Source organism: Cygnus atratus, chromosome 19 (genome assembly GCF_013377495.2).
Source record: "Cygnus atratus isolate AKBS03 ecotype Queensland, Australia chromosome 19, CAtr_DNAZoo_HiC_assembly, whole genome shotgun sequence".
NCBI lineage: Eukaryota > Metazoa > Chordata > Aves > Anseriformes > Anatidae > Cygnus > Cygnus atratus.
The window spans coordinates 11318674-11343688 of NC_066380.1; the positions used below are offsets into that span (position 1 = coordinate 11318674).

The 25015-nt window shown below is 45.1% G+C and overlaps 1 protein-coding gene across 26 annotated transcripts in view; it reads left to right on the top strand.

Moving 5' to 3' along the window:
- The window catches only part of EXD3 (exonuclease 3'-5' domain containing 3), a 297604-nt gene that overhangs the window by 52653 nt on the left and 219936 nt on the right, over positions 1-25015 (top strand). For 22 of the 26 annotated variants that reach the window (XM_035564656.2, XM_035564670.2, XM_035564679.2 and 19 more), the window contains one exon: positions 13997-14111. In XM_035564656.2, the coding sequence (XP_035420549.1) occupies positions 14075-14111 (37 nt within the window). In that variant the 5' untranslated portion in view covers positions 13997-14074. Of the gene's footprint in view, positions 1-13576; positions 13625-13873; positions 13893-13996; positions 14112-21147; positions 21194-25015 lie in introns of those variants that run through there. The other 4 variants (XM_050714594.1, XM_050714596.1, XM_035564659.2 and 1 more) reach the window with 4 other exon arrangements.

Sequence of the window (25015 nt, forward strand, 5' to 3'; positions counted from 1 at the left end):
GAATATGAGCTATTAATTAATATGTGAAAACAGAGATGCAGCCCTGTGCTTAAACAATGTTATCTGGATGCAGACACTGCCCTGCACCTCTTGGGGCCTCTCCTGCGTGCACCAGCGTGGGGCTTGGTGCTGAGCGGCACCGGGCAGTGGCGGGGCTCAGCAAAGCGTTAGCAGCTGACGCCTGCTGTCTGCAGGGATCGCAAAAGTTTGTGCAGCCCCGAGTTGGTGCCTCACTTGCTAAATTTCCGTTAGAGCTCTGTGGGGAGATGCACAGTGCTCTAAGAGAAGTTTTTCCTCCCAGTAAATAGCAAGCGGCTGTTAATTACTGTCGATGAGCAACTTCCCTCCTCCCTGAGCCTCTGGCTCAGGCCACTGTTGACCCGGCTGCTTGTGTCTTCCTGTTTTCCCCAGGCTCTTTAGACTGATGGAGGTGGTAGAAGGACCTGTGAAGAAAACCCAGACCAAGCATCTCATCAGCACAGGCTGCTGCTTCATGCTTTCGTGCCAGTGACGATGGTATTTCTCTTCAGTATGAGCTGTGCCAACTTCACAGACCACAGCTTTGACAAAGGATATTCCTTCAGCATTTGAAGGGATTAGTAATTTCTAGGAGTTGGCAATTTTCTGTTTCCAGCATGTTACCCCTGATTTCCTTGTTGCATCCCAGAAGGCTTTGGAGCAGGTGAGAGGCACGATAAGGAGCAATTGTGCAGTCAGGCTTGCCTGCATGGAGAGGGAATGCTGTAGTTCTTCCAAAAATGTGCTGTGTCCATCCAGCACTATTTGAGAATGAAGTTAGTGGTTTCCTGAGTTGTGGTATGCTGTCTTCGTTGGGGCAGGAAAATCCCACTTCTCAGGGAGGTCTTTTTTTCTGAGATTCACGTGGATGTGCTTTGAAATGTTACAACTTGGGCAGTCCCTCTGCTTCTGCCTTTTGCAGCACTGCTCTTCTCCGTTGGGGAGTTTCCTGTGTTTTTTTAACCAAATACTGCTGTCTGTAAACACCATCAGGCTGCAAGAACTTTCTTCTCTGATAAAGAATTTAAGTAGCAATTTTCCTCCACCTTATTTCCATCACTGGGCTGATAAATTCCCTGAAGAGGGACAGGAACAGCCCACAGTCACATACAGCTTTTAAGAAGCTGGTCTGCATTTGTGCAGGGGATGCAGTCAGTCCATTGCTGAATGCAAAGGTACCTCAAACAAGACGGGAACACATGGGACAGGTACAAATCTTTTCAACCAGTGCCTTTCTTGTCAAGCAGGACCCTTGTCTGTTTTCTGTGGTCTCACCTCACTGAAACACCCTGCAGGGAGAGCTGTGCTTAAGGCTTTCCACCTTGCTCTGCGCTGCACCTATTGCTTGAAGCTTGGCGAGAGACATTCCTCTGGGCATGTTCAGGAGACTGGACATGGACGGTTGGTACCTGTGTGCACATCTGGCTTCCCCTAGCTCTGTAGCAGAAGCACTCAAAGCTGGAGCGAGCTGTTTTGGTACCTGGATTGTTGCCTCATTTTAGGTTTGTGACCTGTGACAGCATCAGGGTTATACAGATTTGCCCTCATTTGTATAAAACCTGATCTTTGAAAAAACAGCAGTTAATAACTGCAGGGGAGCTAGGGAGGGGAAGGAGAGGACTTTTCCTCAGAGGTAATGCATGCTCACTGCTGAGCACCTTTCTTAAGACAGCGTGCATAGCTATAGCTCCCCTTCCACTTTTGAAGCAGTCAGGAAAAGTAGATAAATAGCATCACAGTCCAGCTTTCCAGTGTGGAAGGCCATGAAGGGCAGATAGGTGGAGTAAGAGACAATGTTTGGGGCCATCCTTCAAAACTTCTAAGAAAGTTTTAAAAGCATGTAAGAAAAGGATGCAATGCAAACAATGTAGAGGCAAGCAGATGTAGCAGAGCACCGTTCTGTTGTGAGCGTCGGCCAAAGCACCCAACACTTCTGTTATCGTGCATCCTGAGGACGATGCACGGTGCCACTTTTGTTCAGTGTGCAGCCTCTTTGGGGCTTAAGAAGGAACTAGAGGTGCTGGTCTCTCTTCAGGTGAGACACACACATCAGTCCTGGGCATTCTGAGCGTGTAGCATCCTGTTCCTTTTACTGAGCACGTAAGCAGACATCCCACAATGTCGCCTCCACAGTGCCTGCCAGGAGCATGGAAATGGAGTTGGCTGGATTAGTGATATCGAAGAAGTTAGGATTCCCTTTTCATTTGCTTCTCAGACCCTGCAGCTTCTGGTAGGCATCTGCATGAACAAACTCGCAGAATGGAGAGCTTTGCAGGAGAGCTCCGTAGGGTGGGATCTTTCTCCAGTGGTTACTTTGATCGAGTGTGGACTTGTGCGTACAGAAGGCTTAATAAGAGAGGCACTTTATGGCATTGTGGCAAAGTAATGTAGATGCACACTAGCTTGAAGTAGCCAACTTGCTGCTCTGTGAACAAGTGAATTAGGTTAAATCACCCCTGAGCAGACATGGCATTTCATGTTGAAATGAAAAAGGAAAGAATCCTGATCTTTGCAAGCGGTTGCCCACAGCTTTGCTATTTAACTTTGAATTTGTTGCCAGCTGTTCAGAAGCCAAATCATTTGGCAGACATAAATCAGATATTCCTACCCATGCCTAAAGGAGAATAATATGTTGGTTCTAACATTTGTATTATTTTATGGGTCGATTCATCATTACTTAAAGGTCTTTCAAAAGGTGGTTAAAACTATGCATAAACCGTAGTACTTTGTGAAAAATTAGACCATGATTATTGCAACTATAACTGCAGCTAATAAATCAGTGAGAAAAACACATGCCTTTCAGGGTAATAATACTGTTTATGGATGCGCAACAATGCAAAAGTTGGCTAATGCAGCATTTTTCTTAACTTCTTCTGAAGATAATGGTAGAGACTTTTGTAGCATACCGGGATCTCTTGGTCTGTGCAGCCAGTCTCATGCACAATGCTGTGCATGCTGCTTCTTGAACATAAATCTGAGCCATTGAACTCGGGTACACTGTTCCCCCTGAAACTGTATGACTCATTTGCTGGGTGGTGATGCAGAAAGAGGATGGAAAGTCAGAAGAAGCAGCAAAGGGCAGTGAGAGGGTCGCTGGAGACCTATTTTCCAGACACACTCAAAAGCAAATGGAAGGCCTGGCTCCTGGTGCAGGTGTTTGAGGAATGGTTTGTTGGCTACACAGTGCCAACCTACAAGGTATGTTGTGAGAAGAACTGAACCTCAACTTCCAAATTTTCCTTTGTCCTATGTGAAAGTTGTTTCTGCCACCAAATACGACCTTGTTATTCCAACTCGTGGTAAATATAAACACTGCATTGAAAGCCTGCTGACTGAGGAAGACCTTCTCAAGCTTATTCAGGAGTTAAAAGGCGAGGAAGAACTCTCCCCCAAAGGAGTTTTGAAAGCAACTTATTATTGCTCGTGATGTAGATAACACTGAAATGGCTTGGGAAGAGATCCAAAATTTGGCACACAGTTTATGGTGAATAGTGTGGTCAGAATTCGTTCTGACTTTCTGGGATTTGAGGTTAGCCTGCGCTCCAGAAAGATACTGTTTCTCTGGCTGTGGGTGCAAGCAGAGGAGGCATACAAGGCAAGTGTGGTGGAGTTGTTGACTTCATCCTCTGAATGCTTGACAAAGACTTGATTGACCCTGGGAAGCAGCCTTACTTGGTGTTGTCATCGTTTGGTGATGACAGTGAAAAAAATAATTGCTCAGAAAGAATCACTGAGAACCCTCACACTGAAGGATTAGTACAAGGTTTTTAGTCCCTTAGATGTAGTCGTGGAAATTGTTCAAGACAGCGGTCTTCTCAGTGCTTGGACAAGGCCACCAGTGCATTGTAAGATTTGATCTTGTATTATAAAAAGATCTACTGGTCAAAACCTCAGGCCAGTAATCAGTTGTCCCTTCTTTTATATTTTAAATAGCAGTGAGGATCTTCAGCCACTGTGAAGCCAGTGTCTCCTTCAGCTTTAGGTCACTATAGTTGCTGGTTAGTTGATCTCTGGTGGCTGCATCTCCTGCATCTCCGTTCTCTGTGTCATCCAATGTTCCTCCCTCCTTGCTGCCTTCTGCCTCAGCATGTCAGACCACTCTGAAACTCATGTTGCACCATGTGAGCTTTTACATGAAATGTCACTTAGTTTGATAAGAAGTTCATGAATTCAAAATGTTATTTGCATTTCAGGCATTTAACAAAGAGGATATTCCCTCTTTGAAGGAGATAGGAGGACCCATGCATAGAGATGCCCACATCAAAGTCAAACATAAATAAGAGGTAAAACTTACTAAACCGACAGGCTTCATGTTGTTAACAAGGTATATCAGCTCTCAGGTGAGAAAAACCTGAAGAAAATGTAGGTCAAGTCTGATAAGATAACCTAGAAATTAAAATGCCAATAGCTTGTGGGATTCTTTCTGAATTCTGGAAGTATTTGCAAGACGTACCAGCAGTGCCTTTGGGAGAAAGAAAAGGCACTTCTCACCAACTCGAGTGTTGCCTGGATCCTGTGTAAGCTGCAGACCTGCTGCCTTAACTCCGGTCTAGGACGGAAGATGCGGAGCTGCAGACAGGATCCGAGGGATTTGCTAACAACAGGGATAACAGAGGAAATGTTAATTTGAACGGAAATCCTTGGATTATTGTGCTTTGATTCTAGTAGTGTTTAGGCCTGGTCTGGAATGAAAGTAATCATGAAGAAATCAGCATGGTATAGTTTAAGGTCCTCTGGGTGAATAGAAAGGGAGATTAGCAAGGGAAGCAGATCAAGATAGAGAAGATTTACTGGATTGCTGAGATTACCCATTCATCCAGTAAAGGGTTATGTTTTAGTGCTGTGTCTACAGCTACAGCTACTCAAGCAAAGCCACCATGAGAAGGAAAGCTTCAACTCTGTTTTGTCAAAGACAAACCTCCCTCCCTCCCTCCTTCCCTAAATGACATGATTCCTAAAATTGTATCCATCTTGTCTGGGATTTTGCTCAAGCATCTGTCAATTGGGAAGTGATTATTTTTACTGCATTTTTACCAACATGCTTGTGCTTCCAAAACTCTCTAGTGCAGATGTGGCTGAAGAATCTTGGTGATCCCTGAGGATCAGCCCCCAAAATGAAGCATTCGGCAGGAGGTGAGAGTTCAGATCATGTTCCTGCATGCACTGATGATCGGTGTGCGTTACTGCTCTGACTCATGTCTGCTGGCCAAACAGCTGCAATAATTTAAGACATGACTGTCCCCCGCTGTTTATTAGTGCTGCAGAAGGAATGTGTCCATCTATCTCAGTATCTCTAGTTCAGAGCGCAGCAGTTCCGCACAAATACTTTCACCCGCTGTTCACATTAATATGCCAAAACGAGAGCCGAGATAGCCGAGGCATCTGACGTGCAGACTTCAGCCAGCTGTGCTCACAGGCAGCCTCTCCTGGCAGGGAGAGGTGGGGTGAGCAGCTGGTGAGAGCAGTGGCTTCAGCTGTCACAGCCACGCTTCCAGAGCCCCTCAGTCAAAGCCCTTGAGAAGCGTCGGACTCTGGAGGACGGCTAATGCATTAAAAGAAGAAAATGCATAGGTTTAAGCAAGATAGCGAAGCTTCCTCAGCAATCCAGGAGAAAACATTCACGTGCTGTCCCCCCAGAGCACTGGACAGATGTTAACAATGCTGGCTTCATTGCTTATTTGTGGTGTCCGAACTTGAAATCAGAATGTTGGGAAGCAGACAAAGGTCTTGAAGTCAAAATGGAACCACTCCAGCTCTGGTTTGGGAGATAGCGAAGTCACGTATTGAGTCTGTAGGGTTGTTCTGCTTATGGAGTTAATATGAGGTTTTTCTAGGACTGGAAATAAGAGAGTAAAGAAAGATTATTTTGGGCAGTAGTTGGGAAGCACTGGAGTACTGAATTGTCAGCATTTACAGTAACTGCACTGTATCCCCTAGTTAGGACGTACATATTACTGTTACAGTCTTGATTATTGCATCCCATGGCTTTTTAAAGTTTCTTTTTCAAATCTTGTGCATTGTAGTGGTTCTCAGTCATGGCCAACAACTTAGAATTAAATTTGTAAATTGTGTGCCACCCTGACCTGTTTTCCTACATTTTAAAACTTTTTTTAAAACTTCTGTTCTGGTTGAAATTCTGCACTGTGTATTTCCAAAGTTCACTCATTTTTTAAAGGTGTTAGTTTGGAAGTAAAGTGCTACATCGGGCTTCTGTGTACTGAAGTGGAGAACCTTTGTAGGTTAGCTACAACCTTCAAGAGCTTGAAATAGCATTTAGAAATTTAGTGTTAAGTCTCTATATAGCCTGCAAAAGTGTACTTTGGTCTACCCAGTGTAAGCCAACTGGCAAGCAGGGCTTATTCGTCTGGCCTTTTCTTCATTTGAATACAAAAAAGCAAGCAGCAGAAAAATGCAGGTAAGAGTGAGGCTGAAAATCAACCTCCAAAGTCAACACCTCTCGGAAGATTAGGTTTCTGTTTCTCTGCTATTCTCTGCTCTTAGTGTTTGTTGTTCAACTTGAAGCTTAAAGTGCAGCACAGCAGGTCAGTATGCATCACATCAGTGATTTAGGTAAGCAAAGCCCTTCATTTCCAATATCTGCTGACTGCAGAGAGTCTGGGTGCAAATATCTCAGCGTACCTGCATCCCTTTGCTTGGGGCCCACGTGCTGGACACGTTACGGGGTCATGCTGGGTACATGGCAGAGGTCTGTGTGACCACATCCTCCCTTGCCTGCCTTTCTGCCAGGTTGCTGTGGCGCGGAGCCCCCCTGCCAGGCGCAGCTCTCACTTCCAGCTTCTGCAGCCGCTTCTGCCCCTCTGCTCCCTGCTCCTCCTGCCCAGCCGAGGGACCGCAGGGAGTCACAGTGCTACGGGAGCCATGGGAGAGGTGTGGGGTGCGGCCCGCGGGGGGAATCGTGCACCGAGAGCGTGGGACTGGGGGTCTGCACAGTTCGCTGATGTCAGAGCCTGACTGTTGTGCTTTGGTTTATTGTGCTTTTTGTTCTCCAAATTGGTGTTGGAGTTTAGGTCACCTCCCTGGGACATGCCTTTTTGGAAAGAAGGGAGAGGATAGGTGCTGCATGCAAGGTGGTGGAGGTCATTGGTAGGTGGAGAGGATGGGAAGTACAAAGGGTTTTAAGGTAACACAGCTATGAAGAGTAGGGTGCCTTCCTTTATGTAGCGGGCTCAGTTACCAGAGCAAACCAAGAGGAGGGAGGTGCATCTGTGATTAATATTATCTTATGGAAACATCTGGACAAACAAATAGGAGAGAAGAAATTTGAAGTCATAACATGTTCATGTAGCAAAGGAGGTGTTATTATGTTGGCAGTATATGACTTTTCCAGCTTGAAACTTCTCTGATTGCACTGGGCACTGGATGTGTCTGCAGGGGTGAGCACCTCGGTGGTGGTTTGTCAGTAGAGGGTGCCAGAGACCAGAAAACAAAGTCACGCTCTTTCAGCCTCCAAAGGGAAAAGCAGGTGTGAACCACAAAACCTTGTGGTCCAGAGCCAGCATCCTCCCCTGGGACCAGGCTGTGGCTAGAGAGCCACCTTGGACACTGGGGAACATGCTCGCAGCCTTGCGCTGGGCTTCAGCAGTGCCTTGGGCTGTGCTGGCTGTTTGCAGGGTGAGTTTTCCAAGAGACTGAATGTGATTGATGTGTGAGAACAGCGCGATGATCAAGGAGAGCTTGCTCTGCAGAGTGGGACCTGATCATGTCGCTGGTGGAACAGGAGGACTTCATAAGTACTTTGGGAAGGTGGAGGCAAATAAGAAAAGGCAGAGAACAGCAGCTGTAGTCCTGCACTTGAATTTGTAGACAGTATTTGCACATGCTGTTAGCCTGCGGGAGCCTCTTGGTGGGAGTGGAGGTTTGCAGGTGATGAGGCACACTGGTCTGGGAGCGCTTCAGAAGCTCAGAGCCAGCAGTAAGGTGACAGGAGACCATGGGCAAGCTTTTTTCTCTTGATGCAACGAGCCTCTGTGGCAATTAGCTTCCAGGAAGCGAGATAGCAAACTGTCTCCCAAGAAATTCTGGAGGTGGCAGGAATACTTAAAAGAGCCGTGTATTTACTTTGTCCTCCGTAGTTGTGACTCTTTGGATTTACAAGAAAAAAAGGCAAACATTATTCTTACCAAATAAAGTCTTACCACATGCCCTGATAGGCAAATGTCTGGGTGCAGATCTGCATGGGACAGGCAGCAGCAGGAGCCCTGCCTGAGCGTGCGAGCGCCTGGGCTCTTTCTTCTAACTCACGTGTGCTTTAGGAGTCACCATGTACCTCAAACGGGAGAGCTTTAAAGCAGAAAGCACTGAAGCATCATATTTAAAGGTCTTTCTGTTTTCAGTAGCTCAAGTCCAAGCTATGAATTTTTCTTTGATTGCCTTCCTTTGGAAAGGAGGATTCACCTCATCGCAGGAGGTTCCGTTAGATTGCTTCTGCCCACCCTGTGGTATAAACCCTCCTTGCAGCACCGCTGCAAATTGATTGAAGTGCTTTATCTCTTCATTGCCTTCAGCCAGACGCTGCTGGTAAACTCTGCCCTAGCTGGAAGGGACGGGGTGACCCAGCTGTTTGAAGCTGCTGCTTTTCTAACGGAGGCTCACCTCTGCTATCAGGAGTAAAGCATCCTGAAGTGAGCTGCTGGCCTGCGACGTGCACTGTCAGCTATAGGCTGAAAAGGCTGGGGGGAACTTCTTGGTTTCTGATGGTGCTTCGCAGGGCGAGTACCAGCATGCACCAGTTGTTTTCTTCTTGGTATGCTGTGGATGTCGATGATATGCTGGACATGTGTGCAGGAAGACATGCGCTCTGGTGTGCAGGGCTTTCTCCATGGGTTCAGTTTTTATTTATGCCTGTGGTGTCACAACAATTTGCTTATTATTGATATTACTTACTTGAACAGGAACTTCCACTAAAAATACATTTGTGCCGGGCTGGTGGGTTTCACCGTGTTGAGGGTGACAGCTTTGATAATACAACAGACTTTGATAGGCATCTGATGATATTTTGTCAGCTGCTTTCTAGTTTTAATGTCAGAAGTAATGAGGCAAAAGGAGGTACTCTAGAATAGCATTACTCTACCGACTTCTGTTGTATTTGGTCTGTTTCGAGCCTTCAGCTGTTCCAGTGAATCTTATGGTAATAATGTCATTAAATGACTTCCTTAAATGTTCAAAAATCAATGATCGTTTTGTAAAAACTCCATTAAACTGAAGCAGAGGAAGAGCAATCTCCTCGTTGGGATGAATTAGGTAACCTGGATAAACTCGGTAAGTGCAGGAGGCGGCTGTTAGCTGCGCGGTCTCGTCCCGGGGGGTTCCCACGGCCACAGCTGCCCTCGCGGTGCTGCGCGAGCCACCTCTGGATGGCTCGGGAGGGAGCTCCTCAGCCCACCGTGGTGGTGGAGGGCTGAAGTTGCCCGTGGCTCTGTGCACTGGAGCAGTGTTGCTTGTAGGCACTGGCCTTCTGCTACTTTTTTTTTTTTAATTCCTTTTTTTTTTTTCTTTGCTGGTTCAGTGCCTTTCTTTCCCATATCCTTATCATAAAGAAATGAAGCTTCTATTTCTGGGTAGTGAGAAGATCTATGTGATAAACAAATGACTGTAAAATAGGTGGAACTGCTATTTGCATTTCAGCCTGAGCTACAAGGAGACCTAGCATATGTGACTTTTTTCCGCTTTGAAATAGTGTAGGCTACTGAGATTGCTTGTAAACAGTCTCAGTACATAGGCAATGATAATACATAACAAAGAGGTCTGAGGTGACGGAATTCAGGAATGGAGCAGAGGCTTTGGCTGCTGTAGCTTAGCAGTCTGTAGTTTAGTGCCGGGCAGAATGAAATACTGGGTTTGTGGCTGGCCCCAGGACTGCTGAACTGGGTTTAGTAGTGGAATCAAAGTCTGAAAAGGTCAATGAAAAGACACCCGTGCACTTTGGATGAGGCTTTTGGTAGGGCTTCTGGGGCTAGCCTTACCAATACTGCTAATTCGTTTGTTTTCTAGAAAGGGATCTGTGATGCTGAATATCTCTGGCTGTGTGTTCTGTAACAATAAAGCAATAAAAGCCAGGTTGCAAAAATGTGAGGTAGGCTTAGAAATCACAGTATGGAGAAGAATACAAATAAACATCACTTCCTTGTAGTTGTCTTCTTCTTTCTAAAGCTTTAAGTTACTCTCACTTCACGTTTTCAAATCTTTTTTCCGTAACCAAGCAGAATAGAAACCTACTTCTTGTTTTGGTGATGCTGTTTTGTGAGGAGAGAGAAGATTTTTCTGCAGGCCCTCCATCCGGCTGCTGGGCTTTGAGGGAGGCACCAACTGTGCCAGGGCTCGAGAAGGCCTCGCTGGTGCAGCCCCTGCAGGGCACTAACGCGCGCGCTGGGCAAGATTTGCTGCTCACTGCTGCCTGCTGGGCTCAGGGTTCGGGACTCTCCTTTGCGCAGTGCTGGGGTGGCCCTGCTTGAACTGAAATCACGTAAAAGGAAGCCAGTGGCCTCCAGTTCCTCGTCTGGTGTTATCTGTGGCCTCAGCTGTTACTGAGGAAGCAGGACCATGAACTCTGCTGGTCAGGCTGCAATGCCCCCCGACCCAGCGTCACCTTTGGGGCAGTTACGAAGTGAGGGCAGTGCAACTCTCAGACACTTATGAGGCCTTTTGCTTCAGAGCATGTGTTATTCAGGACGGCTGCTACAATCATTGGCTTATTTTGCTTAAATATTAAGCAAAACTCTCCTGCCTGGCACTCATCCCCAAATCAAGAGCTCAACAGCACCCACACCTGCTCTGGAGAAAAATCAGACGTCTCTGGTGAAGCAGTTTGGCAGCAATTTGCTGAAGCTTTTTACTTCACCTGTTCTCTGCTCGTTGCCGTATGGGAATACTTTGAACCAAGCAGAAGACATCCATAACAGTGACTGCCTTCTAATACGCTGTTTGTTATTTCCCATTGTAAACTGATGACAACATCCTGCAAGGTGCAAGATGTGAAGTTGCGCTTTCCCTCAGGACACACTTGACTTAGGCCTAACTTAGGCTGACGAAACACACCCACCTTCCAACCCTCTTTAAACACCCAAAAAAAACCCACCCCACAAGCTTGATCCTGACTGCAAAAATAGCGGACAAGGAATGAGAGGATAGCCTTTTTAATGAAGAACAAATGAACTACATTTGATACTAATTCCTAACATATTCTCATATGATGGGGAAATAAAAACAACAAACAAACAAACAAAGGCTGGAGTGTTTTTAAATAATTCAAGGTTGAAAGAGGCCTCGAAAAGCAATTGTGACTTTTTCTTACTGTTCAAGAGGACAGAAGTAGTGCTTCAAAGTGTCTTCTGGCAAGAAACTCTCACTTTAATAAATTATTGGATGCGTCTGTTTAGTGCCAGTGACTTGAAAAACTGTGAAGCAATGCAGAACAAAATGGAGACAGGTATCCTGCAGCAAGCAGTGTTTTCTGTTGGGGTGAATAATGGAGAACAGTCTGGGGTAGACGATGTTTCATTGGAAATCTCAGCCTTACCTTTGGGCAATGAGATTTGTCTGTGTTCAGCTGTGCACATCCCAAATGCAAGGAGTCTTTTCTTAATGTACAGCCTTCAGCAGAGTCGCTGAATTGAGAAGAGTCTGGCTCTGTCAGACTCCTGTTTCCATGTAGGTATATGAAGATAAAACCACAGGTAATTGAAGTAACCCAGAAAGAAAGAGTAGACAATGGATTCAAAACACCAGATTTCAAAGCAGTGTTATTCGTCTTTGTTTAATACTGCTGCTTTCCCTGACAGTTTCGGATGTGTTTCTCCATGTGCTATGGGACAGCAGAGCTATATATTCAGTTCTGGGGGAAAACCAATGATAGAGCAGGGGACTGAAGGAGTTGAACACAGACGCCTTCACCTGAGGTGCTCACGGAGTCTCTAGGCAGTCAGCAGAGAGAAGCGGGTGCTCCATGGACGTCTGCTTAGAGCTGTGCCCATTGTGGTGCACCCCCTGAGGTGCCCCTATCTCCCCTGGTCGGAAGGGAGCCCCGACGGCCAGGTGGGATGCAGGTATCTGCTTGTGATAGATGGATCCCATCCAAAGTGCCTGTGGAGAGGGGCTGTGTGTCTCCAGAGCCGCACTGATACACCCTGCGGTTGGTTTGCGAGGTGTGATGTGGGGATCGCTGTGGTCTTGGAGTTTAATGAGCAAATATAGGAGCTAGTTGTGGGGAACAGAAGCTTGGAGGTGTACTTGTGGGTACATGGTAGGATGGCTGCCCTGCAGCCAGGCTCCTCTAGGGTGAAGACTCTTCCTTCAGTGGGGCTGGTAGCTCCATCAGAGCCTTTGGGGTGCAGCCTGTGTCTTGGGGCTGTCCTGCACACCGTGCACCAGAGGCTGAGCACGTCTTGCATGGATCTGCTCTCGTGGCAGCTCTTTGGAGTTAGCCGGGCATATCTGATGTGTTGTTTAACAGCTGTTCTAGATTGACAAGTGTGAGCCCAGGACATTGTGACTGAAGGCTTGGGTTTGGTTCCTTGCCCCTCAAAAGTCAGTCCTTCTGGAATTTCTATACAATGACATTTAAAAGGGGGTATAAAAGAAATTTTGTCAGAGTTCTGGGAATCTGCCCAGGCGCGTTTGTGTCAGTTACTCTGGTGGGCTCCCTTGGGACACAACCTGAAAAGCCATTGCTTGCAAGTGGGGAAATTCTTCTCCTTTGCCCAACTGCTGAACAGAGCCAAATTCTTCAGAGTCCTGGACCATGAACTTGCCATTTCAGTGGGTTTGTGTTCTTTGGCAGATCACGGATGAATTACAACCCTTTTGTTTTCTAGGAGGCTAATGGGGAAAACTGTGTTTAGGTTAAAAGTATTTGCTCCACTGATATCTTCTCCCTGCCCTTCTCCCCCCCCCCCAGTTTTATTTTGGCTGAAGACCTTAAAGAAAGAGCAGGCCCTTTGCTGTTGCAAGATGTTGAGATAATTCTGACCCCCCAAGGCCACATTTTACAGCTGCTTGCACTTAGCAGCTTAGTGTGTGATGTTACAAAAGGTGACCTTCGCAGTGCCTAGTAAGAATATAAACCTTTGAATCTCCCCTCTCAGAGTGACGTATACCTAATGCTCAGTGTGGGCTAGATGTTTCTGAAGTTACGTATCATCTTCAGAAGACAAGGAGGCTATTACTCTGAGGACATCCGGATGTGCTGCTTGCTCTGTGTAATGTCCTGCTTGATGGTGCCTTCCTTATACTGCTAACAACAAAAAACAATATGCTGATGTACCTTTAGTCTCTTGTACAGTGACTTAAATCACTTGTTATTCCTAGTACATTTGTATTTTTCTAAGCATTTGTGTTCCACCAGCACACTCAGAGTGAGTACTCTCAAGGGGGAATTTCCTTCCTGATAAACAATTCTGCAATGTGATTCAGCAGGAAGGATGTTGTGGTTAAGGCACTGGATTGGGATTTGGGAGACATGGGTTCTGTTCCCAACTCTACCACAGTCAAGATGTGATGAGTGGAAGGGCAAGCAAACAAAGAGGAGGAGCTGTTTAGCTGTGGCAAGAACATGCTTTCACATTGACTGTCTAGTTTGGAGGTTAGATAGGTCTGTTTTTTGGTTTAGTTAATCAAGTAAACAGTGATAAAGACTCCTGTATGTGCAACTGAAATCTGAAAGCTAACCTTGCACTACTCCAGGAATCTAGATTTAGTTTTAACTCATGTAATGACTTTCATGAGGTTTCAGATACCACTGTTCAGTGTTTCTTAGTTGATTTTAATTTACCAATTCCCTGTTAAGTTCTCTGATCTCTAGGCAATGTACTGTGGTTTCCATGAGAAGTCATATGCTCATACAGTTTCTACACTATCTTGTATGCTTACATGCCAAAACTACAGACCATACATATGATATTTCCTTTGTCATACGGGGTGAGATTCCTACAGTTTGATCATAACACTGCATCTTTCTTTTCAGAAGCAAGAGCTTGGACTACCAACTCTGAGCTGTAGACTATTAAGCTCAGCATCCTAATTCGGTGCCACCTTTGGGAGGATGAATCAGGAGAGCGACTCAAATGATGAGCCTGCTGGTAAGTTTTCTGCTTGTCAAGACATTTGCCTGTCTTGGGACATTCAGCATCATTTGCTTTCCATTTATTTTCCTTAGTGCTATTGGAGGAGAACGCTGAGTCACAAGCAGAGCAGAAGCTCTGAATTTGATTCCACATTGCATATCATGAAGGTGACCAAATCTTTGAGGTTGCTTGGGTACACAGCTAGATATCAGCATTCTTATATTTCAGGTTGAAAATTTTTATAACAGTTGATTCTCTAGCTTTCCACAAATTCAGAAGCGTCCCATCTTATTAGTATATTACACAACTCATTCAGATTTCATCCATACTTCAGTTTTCTCATGAATTGCTTCTGTAATTGCTATAAAAAGTAAGACTTGGGGAAGATGCACACACATTCTGTTGTCATGTTATGTCCCACAAAGTTTCAGTGTCAGGGTCATTGCCGCAGAGATTGAATGGACAGGAATTTGTTACTTGCTCTGGCTCAGTTCTGCCAAGAATTTCCTCTCTTCTTCTATCCCCTTCTTTGGTTACTGGAAGTCAGTATCATCTACTACTTCTGGATGTTTCTGCAAAGGAGAAGGGCCTGGGAGACACACAAGCCAGAAGCAGTGCCTGACAGCCTCCCAGGCTCTTGCTCAGCTGTGTGCTTTTTTGGATGTGTAAAGGAGCATTCTTAGTTCTGACGCGAGGGCTATTTTTTGACAATTTTCATTGTTCCCCACTCTTTGTTAATGGGCGAGGTCTTTTTGTCTGATGCCTTTTTCAGAAATAGGGGCTGATATAGGAGCTGTCGGTTTATTTTTTTTTTTATTTTTTTTTTCCTTGTAACATGTCCTCCCCTTTTTGGACTTGCTCAAGCAAACCCGTCCAGACTATATCTGCCTGACAGGATTATTAGGATATCCTCTTCCTGGGGTGGCAAAGAAAGCGGTCCTCATAGCCACCATTCTTCTGCCATTCTGTTTTACTGTCACAGCCTGCATGGGTGTATGCAGTGTAGGTTGGTGAGTTTGGGATTCAGAACACCTGCCTACACTGAGAATCTTGCTGTTGTCTGTGGATTTGAATCTGGGATTTCAAGAATGGAAATTTTAAGAAAATTCTTCTGTTAGCTTGGAAGAAAAAGAGATCATTTATTGTTCCTTACAGTCCTGCCTAGCTGGCTATGGGGCTGAGAAGGGAGAATCTGTATTACTCTGCATGCATTTTTTTTTTACTGTGAACAGATGAAGATTGCATATCAGGATGCCATGCAAATTCACGAGTCATCTACAAAAGGACTTGGAGGCAGGATCTTTGGAAAAAGGCATTCAAGGAGGCCTTCCGTAACACAAATCATCCTGGGTGCTCATGAGAGAGGTGTGGATCACATGGTCAAAATTCTCACAGGTTGCTCATTGCAACATTATTTTTCTTGGGGTAATAGAAGTTATGCTTTGAGTTTTGATCCACTGTCTAAGAAACAGGCACTAGAATGAAGCTGTCAAGAAGGACACATTTCCAGCGTACAACTAGTGTGTATTTTACACCTTCTGCTGGAGTGCTTAGTACTGGTCAGTCTTGGAGTCAAGGTTCTGGGTTACACACGTCTGATCCACGGATGATTTATATCTTGGCTGAACACAGGGATCTTCAAACTTGGATCTGTTTGCACAGCTTCTAGCACCAGCACTCTGTAGCCACCCAGTAAGTGTTCCATTGTCAATTCATCTCATTATCTAAGCCTTGCTGCACTGTAGCTATAGTTAGAGAGGAAGGATATTATAATCTTGTGAAAGATTAAAATATTTTTACTGTAATCCAGCTGGAAGGGTAGCACTTTTCTCAGGGTAGGAGACAGCCAAGGTTTTTCCCATTCTGTCCTCCCCTTGTATACAGGAAGGAAGTACTGGCAAGGGCCCCCTCAGCTTCCTGTCGACTTTGGAGCACATTTCCAGACACTACCTTCTCCACCATCCATCACCCAGCCTAGCCAAACAATCACAGCAGTGCAACAGGAAAAACACACGTCTCACATAAACACTTTGGAGGCAGCATGAGTGCAAACCTCTGGAATTCATGCACAAGCCAGTCTGATCTGTAAAACTTTGACAGCAGGTTGCTGAGGATTTTCTTCCCTTCCCTTCCCTTCCCTTCCCTTCCCTTCCCTTCCCTTCCCTTCCCTTCCCTTCCCTTCCCTTCCCTTCCCTTCCCTTCCCTTCCCTTCCCTTCCCTTCCCTTCCCTTCCCTTCCCTTCCCTTCCCTTCCCTTCCCTTCCCTTCCCTTCCCTTCCCTTCCCTTCCCTTCCCTTCCCTTCCCTTCCCTTCCCTTCCCTTCCCTTCCCTTCCCTTCCCTTCCCTTCCCTTCCCATCAAATATCTCAATAATCAAAATTCTCTTTTAGAATAAGCTTAAAAAAGAAAAAAAAAGGGAAAAAAAAAGAAAAAAAAAGGGAAAATGGTAACAGGTAAAGAAGCTGATGCTTGGTAAAGAAGCCACCAGGACTGTGGAGCCTTAAGCCAAGGAAGTGACTAGGCATGCTCTCAGGTTCACAGCACCCCAGGGTGATGTGTCTGGCCACAGGGGAAGGAAGTAAGTGGCATTACAGAGGCAGAGGTTTCTGTCAGGTCTTCAGGGTAGGGCAGTGACAAGGCAAAGGCGAGTCTGATGCCTTGAAAGAGGAAATAAATAAGGTGGAGGCCTCACCATTAAATGAATCACCTTTACAGAATATGACTCTGTGCCTCTCTCCAAGAAAGGGCTTTGAACTGAATCTTGATCTTTTCCTCATATTAAACAAAAGTTTAAAAGCTGCATTACAGTATTTGGGTAGTATTTTCAGGCTTATCTGCTCTGTAACCTTTTTGAACCATTCCTTAAGCTGTCAATTTGGTTTTCTTTTCTTCAGTATATCTTCAGTATTCTTGTCAAATTTGAGCTAGGAATTTCATTTTGATAATCAAAGCAGCAGTCTTGCCTGCAATAATTAGCTGTTAAGAGGTGATGAGCACTCACTGGAAAGCCTCTCGAGACAGCTGTGTAATCCTGTCGAACAATTGGATGATTCAGTTATTCAGTCTGTTATGAATCCTCGTAACAGATTATCAGGAGTCTTAACTTGGTGGAGAAGCAACTTTTTTATGTTTGAAATTTAGTTTTCCTTGTACATGAAGCTTGAATGATTTATGGTTAAGGTTGAACACCTAGCGTAGTCTCTATGGGCATCCACACAGTCAGAACCCTGGCTATGTAACCATGTTCCTACTCTGCATTTTCCAGTAGTCCATGTGGAAGCCATCCTATTATCCTTTGGTGCGAGATGCTTCAAAACTACCTCCCAGGAGGCTGCGTCCAAGAGCAAGGGGACCAGATTGTAGCTGCGAATGGAAGGCAGGGTGGGAAGGCTATCAGCTGTCAAAGCAATTGCACCTGCCTTCCTTGTTCTACATGGATGTTGCACATATTGAACTGCACCCCGCGTCTGAGCCCCCACCGCTGCATCAGCCAAGTACATTGGCTTGTAAATTAGCATGGAGTTAGAACACCTCTAAGATTTCTCTGTGTCATTGGAGAGCTGGGGTAAAATTCATTTAAGAGTCCAGCTTAATAGTAAATTTAAAACTCGCCCTAAAACTTTCTCTGTGCGTACTGGCCTGCGTGGCAGTTTTATTTGTAACATCCTTCAGTGCAGTTCGTACTTTCTATCGTGTGAAAACCAGTCACTAACTCTTAACTGTGTTGAGACTCAGAAACCGCCCCAGCTCCATGCTGGCTACCTGCAGGAGCGCCTTCCTGCGGCTGGTGCTTTCCCTCTTGTCTGGCTCACGCTCATGTTGTCCTTTGTCCGGGCTTGTAACGGACGGGGTGGGGAGTAAGCTCCTTACATGCCTTTAAATACTCTGTGGGACAGAAATTATTTCTCATTTAAGGTTTTTACAGAATGTGATACTGTGAAGTCCTTGTTTAAAATCTGAAGGCATTTCTGAAATGCTAACATTTATTTTGAAGTCTACCAAAATGTGGGCATGAGTAACACCGATTGAAAAGGAGGTAAAATGGACTGGGGCTGGGGAGGATGGTAAATAGCAGTGATAGCTGTGTTTTTGTAAAAACAATAACAAACAAACAAAACCTGTCCCCATCAGGGCAAAGGCTTAGAATGAGTTAATGTCAGATTTCCCCCCACTGAGGGCTGGGAGTAAATGCTGTCAGACTGAAGCTGTATCAACTTTTAAAGGCAAAAAACAAAACTTAACAACCTAGTTTCAGGTCCTGCCTTAGACCTGAAGTCTCCAGACAGGGAAATGAGACTGTCGAATGCCACAAACTGTTTATAAAAGTATTAATCTTCCCCTTTGTGAAGGTGTTTGACTATATGTGGAAAAGCATTCACATTCACAGCATGCAAAATTTCTTAATTTCCCTACAGAAAGTAATTTGTTGTGGGATTGCTTCTCCTGGACGTCCTCTTTGGAGGAAGAAGACATCACTAATGGGCAGTGGGTGCAGTCTACTCAGTTCCTACATCACCGATCTCTTGTTTTACTCATCTAATTATTCCCTGTAACAGCAATGGGTTAAAGGAAAGTGAGGTAGGGCTGATTTGTTGGCAGTGTCCCTTTAAAGCACAGGAGTGCCAAGGTGAAATCAATCTGCCACATGCTAGCCGAGCAATGCAAGGAACGTGGGGTGGCAGAAACGTGACCAGATTTGCTCGAACCACCAAGCAAAAGTGCTGCTGTGTTTGCAGGAGCTGTGAGGGACGGAGGTGCTCATTTCCAGCGCCTGTGGCTGTGAGGACTGATGCTTCTCAAAGAAGCGAGAGCGGGTGGCGACTGGCGAGCCCCTTTTGACATGCTGGTGGCTGTCACGGCTCAAGGGAAGCAAGTCCTCAGGACCGCGCAAGTCTCTGAGAAGTCAAAGAAATGGGCTTGTGATGGTAAATGCTGTTTGCCCAGAGGTATAAAAACACTGTGATGATAAAATTTAGTTCATATTGGATATAAACTGATCAATAACAAAAAAGTTTTCTGTGAATTGCCTTCTGGTGTCTATGTTCCCCTTCGCAAAAAGGGTCTGGTTCTTTCACATGTATTTGGTGAAGGCAAAGGTTCATGTTAAATCCAACAGCCCCATGCAATCTTCACAAACTCCCGGGTCCATGTTACAAACTGGTGGAAAATGTACTGTGAAATCAAACAAGCACTTGCCAGGGCTAGTGAATCAGAGGCAATTAGTTGTAGGAGGTGAAATCACGACATGTGCCACAGCCCAGGACTGTATTACTACAGCATCGTGCCTGTGCAGCACCTTGAGAGCTTATAGGGCTTTCTGCGTCCTACTTTCTCTAGCTCCATAGCCATTGATTACTGGATAAAAGTCCTTTTCTCCAGCTTGAAAGGAACCTGCAGGAGCAGAGGGGCTTGCCTGTGTTACTCAGCTGCAGATCTACTCACCCAAGGTGTCTGTCCCTAAACAAAAGGTTTGGGAGTAGAAATCCAGCTTCCATTTGTGGGGAAGGAGGAACGGCTCTGCCGCGGCAGTGATTCATTTGTGTTTTAGTGGGAACTGTGAGGCAATAGAAATGTTCTGCTCCGAGTCTAAAGCAGTGTTTGCTGTGTGTGTGATTGTGCGTTCTTTTAAATTAAACTATTTTGCAAGCACTTCCTTCCTGCATTTCTCAGAAGGAGGGAGGGGGGTGTGCAAAGAATGTTTAACTGCCTTTGACGGAGGAGGAAAACTGAAGAAAACAAGAGATGCAATCCTAACTACTGACCTTTTACTTGAGCTTGGTGATGTTTTTCAGCAGCAGAGCCTCCAGGGAGTAACAGCATCCTCCTTGCTATTGTGCTGCCTGCCCAAAAAGGGGGCTAAAGTTCAGCTTTTATGATGTTCTCACTCTGGGCTTGTGGGAAAAAGGCCACATTCCCTTTCTTAGGTCATACGAGTGCAAGAGATGACAGAGTCTACAGTCTAACCCCAGGACATGAGGCCGGCGCAGAGTGAGACTGGGATAGGCAGCTTGGTAAAAATGCAGTCAGCTTTTTCTCCTTACGAGACTCACAGCAGGTGGGAGGGTAATTTACATTGTTAAATTAAAAAGCACTGATTTATTTTATGTTGGTGTGTTATTGTTTCATAAAAGCACATGAGTTGCTATTACTCATGGTGGACTCTTGCACTTTATTGTTAAGTAGTCCTTTTCCAATTTGGTCGACAGTTACTGGAAACGAATGGTGCCTCTTGTTTTTGCCTTAGTGGGTAACTAAGCATAAAACAAACCCCCAGTCTCCTTCCTGACAAGCTGCTGTTTTTTAGGGAACCCTCCACAGTTTTGAGGACTGAGATTACTGCAGTTGATGCTCTCAGATAGCCTGTTTGTCCACCAGACTGTTTATTCCCTTTGCGCTCTAGAAGGGGTTAGGGGCTAGGAGAGCCATCAGGCCCTTCGCTCCCTAGTTCAGGTCTGGCTCCTCATCCGCTCTTCTTTCAGTCAGCGTCGTGGTAGGCTGGCTGTTGCCCGTTCTGTTACAGCTTCTAGCATTTCTGTCTGTTGAAGTTTCCTTCAGCCTCATTGCAGAAGTTTTGCTCGGTGCGTATTGACCTGGAGTTTCTAAATGGCATGATCCTGCCTGTGCCTCCCGAAGAGTGGAGCAGAATTTGGGGGCAGAGGAGGCGGTTCTCCCTGTGAAGGCTATCTACCTTAAGGACAGAGGCACTGTTTACAATTGTTTTAAAGTTGCTTTAAGACATAATGTTTACAAAATAAACCTGGATGATCCTGACGTCCATGTGTTTGCTTCTTCCAACAGTGCTTGCAACTCCTGCTGTAGATGAGGGCGCTGCAGGATCTTAGCCTGGCCGTGTTGTGCTGCAGCAGACTGCAGCAGACTACACATCTGTGGCTGATGTGTATGAGTTAACTGGACTTTAAGCCATGTCTTTTGCATGGTGGAAAATGTAAACCTCAACATGGTATCTACCTACCTGGCAATTCATAGAAGAATATGTATCACTATCTATTGCGTCTACCTATTATATAAGTAATAAGGCATCTCTGTATATGTTATAGGGAAAGGCGCATGTTCTGGCAGAACAGAGCAAATGGAAATGGTGAGTGATGCAGCAGATTAAGTCCAATTGCAAGCTGAAGGTTTTGCTCCCTGCCCCACTCCCTCGTGCCCTTGTCCCCAGCCCTGAGTCCGTGAGTCATCCTCTGTGCTCCAACACTGGTGCCTTGAACCCTTTGCCGAGTTGCTTCACTTCACTGGCCCCACAAAAAGTGCCCTGCGTTCTGGCCGAGTTAGCTTTCTGCCAGCAGCGTGGGTGGAGCTGGCTCCTGAAAGTTCTGCCGAGGGCCAGGGCCATGCGAAGTGGCACGGCGAGGGGCTCTCTGCTAAAAGCAGAGAAAGAGAGGGGAGGGCCCAGGTTGGTCTGTGTACCCGCACTCACATGCAGCATGAATAGAGATATAAAGAGAAGTCACTTTTGCTTTTGGATGACTTCTGCTGGCATAAGTAAAACGTCTTGGCACCAGCGAAGTGGCGAAGTACAGATAGATACTCATTCAAAATACTTGCAATGTGTGCATATGCTAAAGTACACCTTCAGTGGCTGTTAGATGTCCCCCCAAGTCATGCTTTCACCTTCCTGGTGTCACACATGTGACATGGCAGAGCAGCTCAACAGACCTTGTGATTTTCTTTGATCTTTTCCCATTCAGCCTTGTCTTCTGCAGCATTCTTCCAGTGGCTCTCTCCTTTCTTTTCTTGATCCTCAAATTTGGTAAATACAAGTGTCTTGTTGCTTGAGGTATGCAGGCAAGTGTTTGTGTTTTTGGAGGTAAGAAAATAGTGTGTTTTTAAAAAAACTCGAAAGTTGCTTAATATTAACCTGTTTTGGGGGCTTGCAAGTATTAATTTTCATGTATGAAACAAAGCACCTGTGGCAGTGTGACATTCAGTTCGGTCTTGGCACAGTGCTGGGTATCTGTACTCGCTCAACTGCCCGCTTCCCACCAGCTGCCACCCAGCGAGCAGCTTCAGCAGCTGGGAAGAGCTGCCGTCTCTGCTGAGTTCAGGGAGCAATGCCATTTTTTTCAGAGTCAGAGCTCTTGACTCTATGGATCATTCATTTAACCTTATTATTTAACCTTACTTTAATTTTGCCTGATTTAAGGAAGTTTCTCTTTTGATTTTCTTCTGTATGCTCTCTGTATTTAGCTACCCAGACATTGGGAGGGAGAAGAATTTTTCTGGGGTTGTTTGTTTTTTCTTGGAAAAGAAATGAAGATTTATCATCAATTTTCACTTTTCAGGGTTCTACCTCAGAAAAATCTTCTGTAAAGAACTTTTCAGCTTCTATTGCAAGAAGTATGTAGCAAGCTATCAGTAATTCAGCATAACAAAAGTTCATGCAGTTCAGAGCTTTCATGATTGCAGTGAAGCTTTTCTTGGGATTTTTAAAATGTCCTAGACATTTTAAACAATTAAAAGAATTTCTCAGCAAGGAGAGTGCAAGCTGGGGACTCTCCAGCAGATGTAATCACTCAAGGAAAACTTTGTTTGGCTTGGCTGGGTCTTGCCTTCGTTCCATGCTTTTATCCCACCGCCTGTCTTTGTCTCTCAGTCTTTTGCAGTGTCTCTCTGTACGTCTTTGTCCGTCTTTCCATCTTTCTGTCTGCCCCACATTCTCTTGCAGGCTGAATGGGACAATGTTAACCTGGCTACTTCCAAGACAAACAGCAAATCAGATTGAAAGAGGGGGGCCTTTGGCTGTCAGGATCCTTTGCGGTCACTCACTTCCTAGAATTAAAGGCTGGGAGTTGATCTGTAAGCCAGCCAAGCCAGAGACAATGATTCGGTTTCCATTTTGTTCCTTTGATACTGACTTAAATATGTGCACCAAATACAAAAACAAAATTTACATAAAAGTAAGTAGAAATCCACTTTCTTACACAGAAATGTTCTGTCCTGCGTCGTCTGAGATGGATTTGCATCTCACGGGTAGTAAAACTCACTTATTTTTTCTTGAAGGACTTTGGAAGTCTTGTCTGCTCTTAGGGAACTGATTTGTCATCGAATTCTTGACTGTGGTGGTTTTATTTTTATTTTTATTTTTATTTATTTTTATTTATTTTTTTGGTAGCTGTGAGAAGATGGGTCTGGTGCAGCTGAATCCCAGTGGGCAAGAGGAGACAGCATGGGTGCTCAGCGGCTCCAGGCACAGCTGGGGGACATTGAGTCCCTGTGGCCCCTGCCTCCAGGGTCCTTGCCTTCAGAGGGGGACTTTTCCAGAGCTGCCGATACCAGGCTAGAATAATTATGTAAGAAATGATTGTATAAACAGTTAGATGCAAAATGAGGCAAAAATGATGCAAAAATGAGGGAGATCAGAATTGGCACCTGCTGTGGTTTCTTTGGTGGTTCTTTTGGGAGACTTTGGGCAAACTGCTTCACTTCTCAGTGCCTCTCTGTCCCTGTGTGCAGAGGAAATGTGACACCTACCTGCCTTATCAACTGTAGTGTATTGCCTGAAGCTCAGCTTTTTAACCAACGCCTGCTCAGTGTAGAAAAGGAAAAATACAGAGGATTGTTGTCTCCCAAGCAATACACGTTACTGGCAGGTCATTACAATAGTGCTTCATTGAACACTGCTGCTTTGCAGTGTGTCTTAGTAGCATCGCAAGACAGTGCTCAAGTGGTCAAATTAAACACTGTAGAAGGACTGCATTTGGGAGATGAGCACTTGACAGTGTGCAAGCCTGATAGGGAGGTTTCAAACACCTTTATTTAAAATGTCTTATTAAAAAAAAAAAGTGGTGGAAGAGTGCAATGTAGAAAATATTTCAGGTAACTGCAGCTCACAAACTCGTGCAGAGTGTGGTAGGTTGTTCAGGTAGCTGTGTATAGAGCTTGGGGATGTTTCTGCATTGCCAAGGAAGCCAGTGCAGACTTCCTAATGCATCTGCTTTAGTGCTCTCAGGAGTCCAAAACCAGTGTCTTTGCTCCTGGACCAGCTGCAAGCCATTATGGCTCATAAATTGTTGCATCTCCTGGATGGAATATGCTCTAGAGAGCACAAAGAATTATTGAAGGTAAGTATTACAATCAGTCACATCCCTCACACTGTGAGATCCCTTTTCGGGATCGAGTTGTTGTGACTGTGCATGGGCACTTTGATGTTTTAATCCCTAGCAACCGCATTGTGCTCTCCTTGGAGAGCTGTTCCAGTCCACCTCCTCACTGCTCACTATTACCGAGTCCATGTATTTATTATCCTTTGCTTCAGTATGTGATTGTAGTCATTTTTCAGTTTAAGATTTTTTACACTCTACTACATCATCGTTATTCTAAACATATGCTCAAATAGTTCTGTGGTGGACTAGCTATTATAAGGCAAATTATTGTTAATACCAGGTCTTCAGTGTCAGTCCCTGTGTCTAATAGTGTACAATGACACAATTGTTCTTGTGAATGACTGGAGCAGTGCAGCGTATGGTCTGGTTCTTCCATGGGACATGATGACATGCAAAAGGTCTTAATGGATATTTTATTTTAAATTGAATATACATTTGAAATAGGCAAAGCTATGAAGAAATAAATACGTGAAAGATTGTTGAACTGTTTCAGAGTTAACAGCTGATTCTTGGATACCCCAGACCAAAACATTTGGCAGTATAAATTTTGCTCTGAGGCTGAAGACTGAGGAGACTAACTCCAGTCCACAGTAGGAATGAACCCTCAGGAAGTCAGGCTGGAACATGCTATCCTTCTCCTTCATTTTTGTTTTGATTCCACGTAAACCTTTATTCTCTGAGTGGTTTACATATGCCAAACGTCTCCTAAAACACAGAGGGATGTCCCACCTCCACCCTCTCACTTACCTCCTCCACCTTCCTTGTTGAACACCCCATTCTTCACACTAACAAAGCAA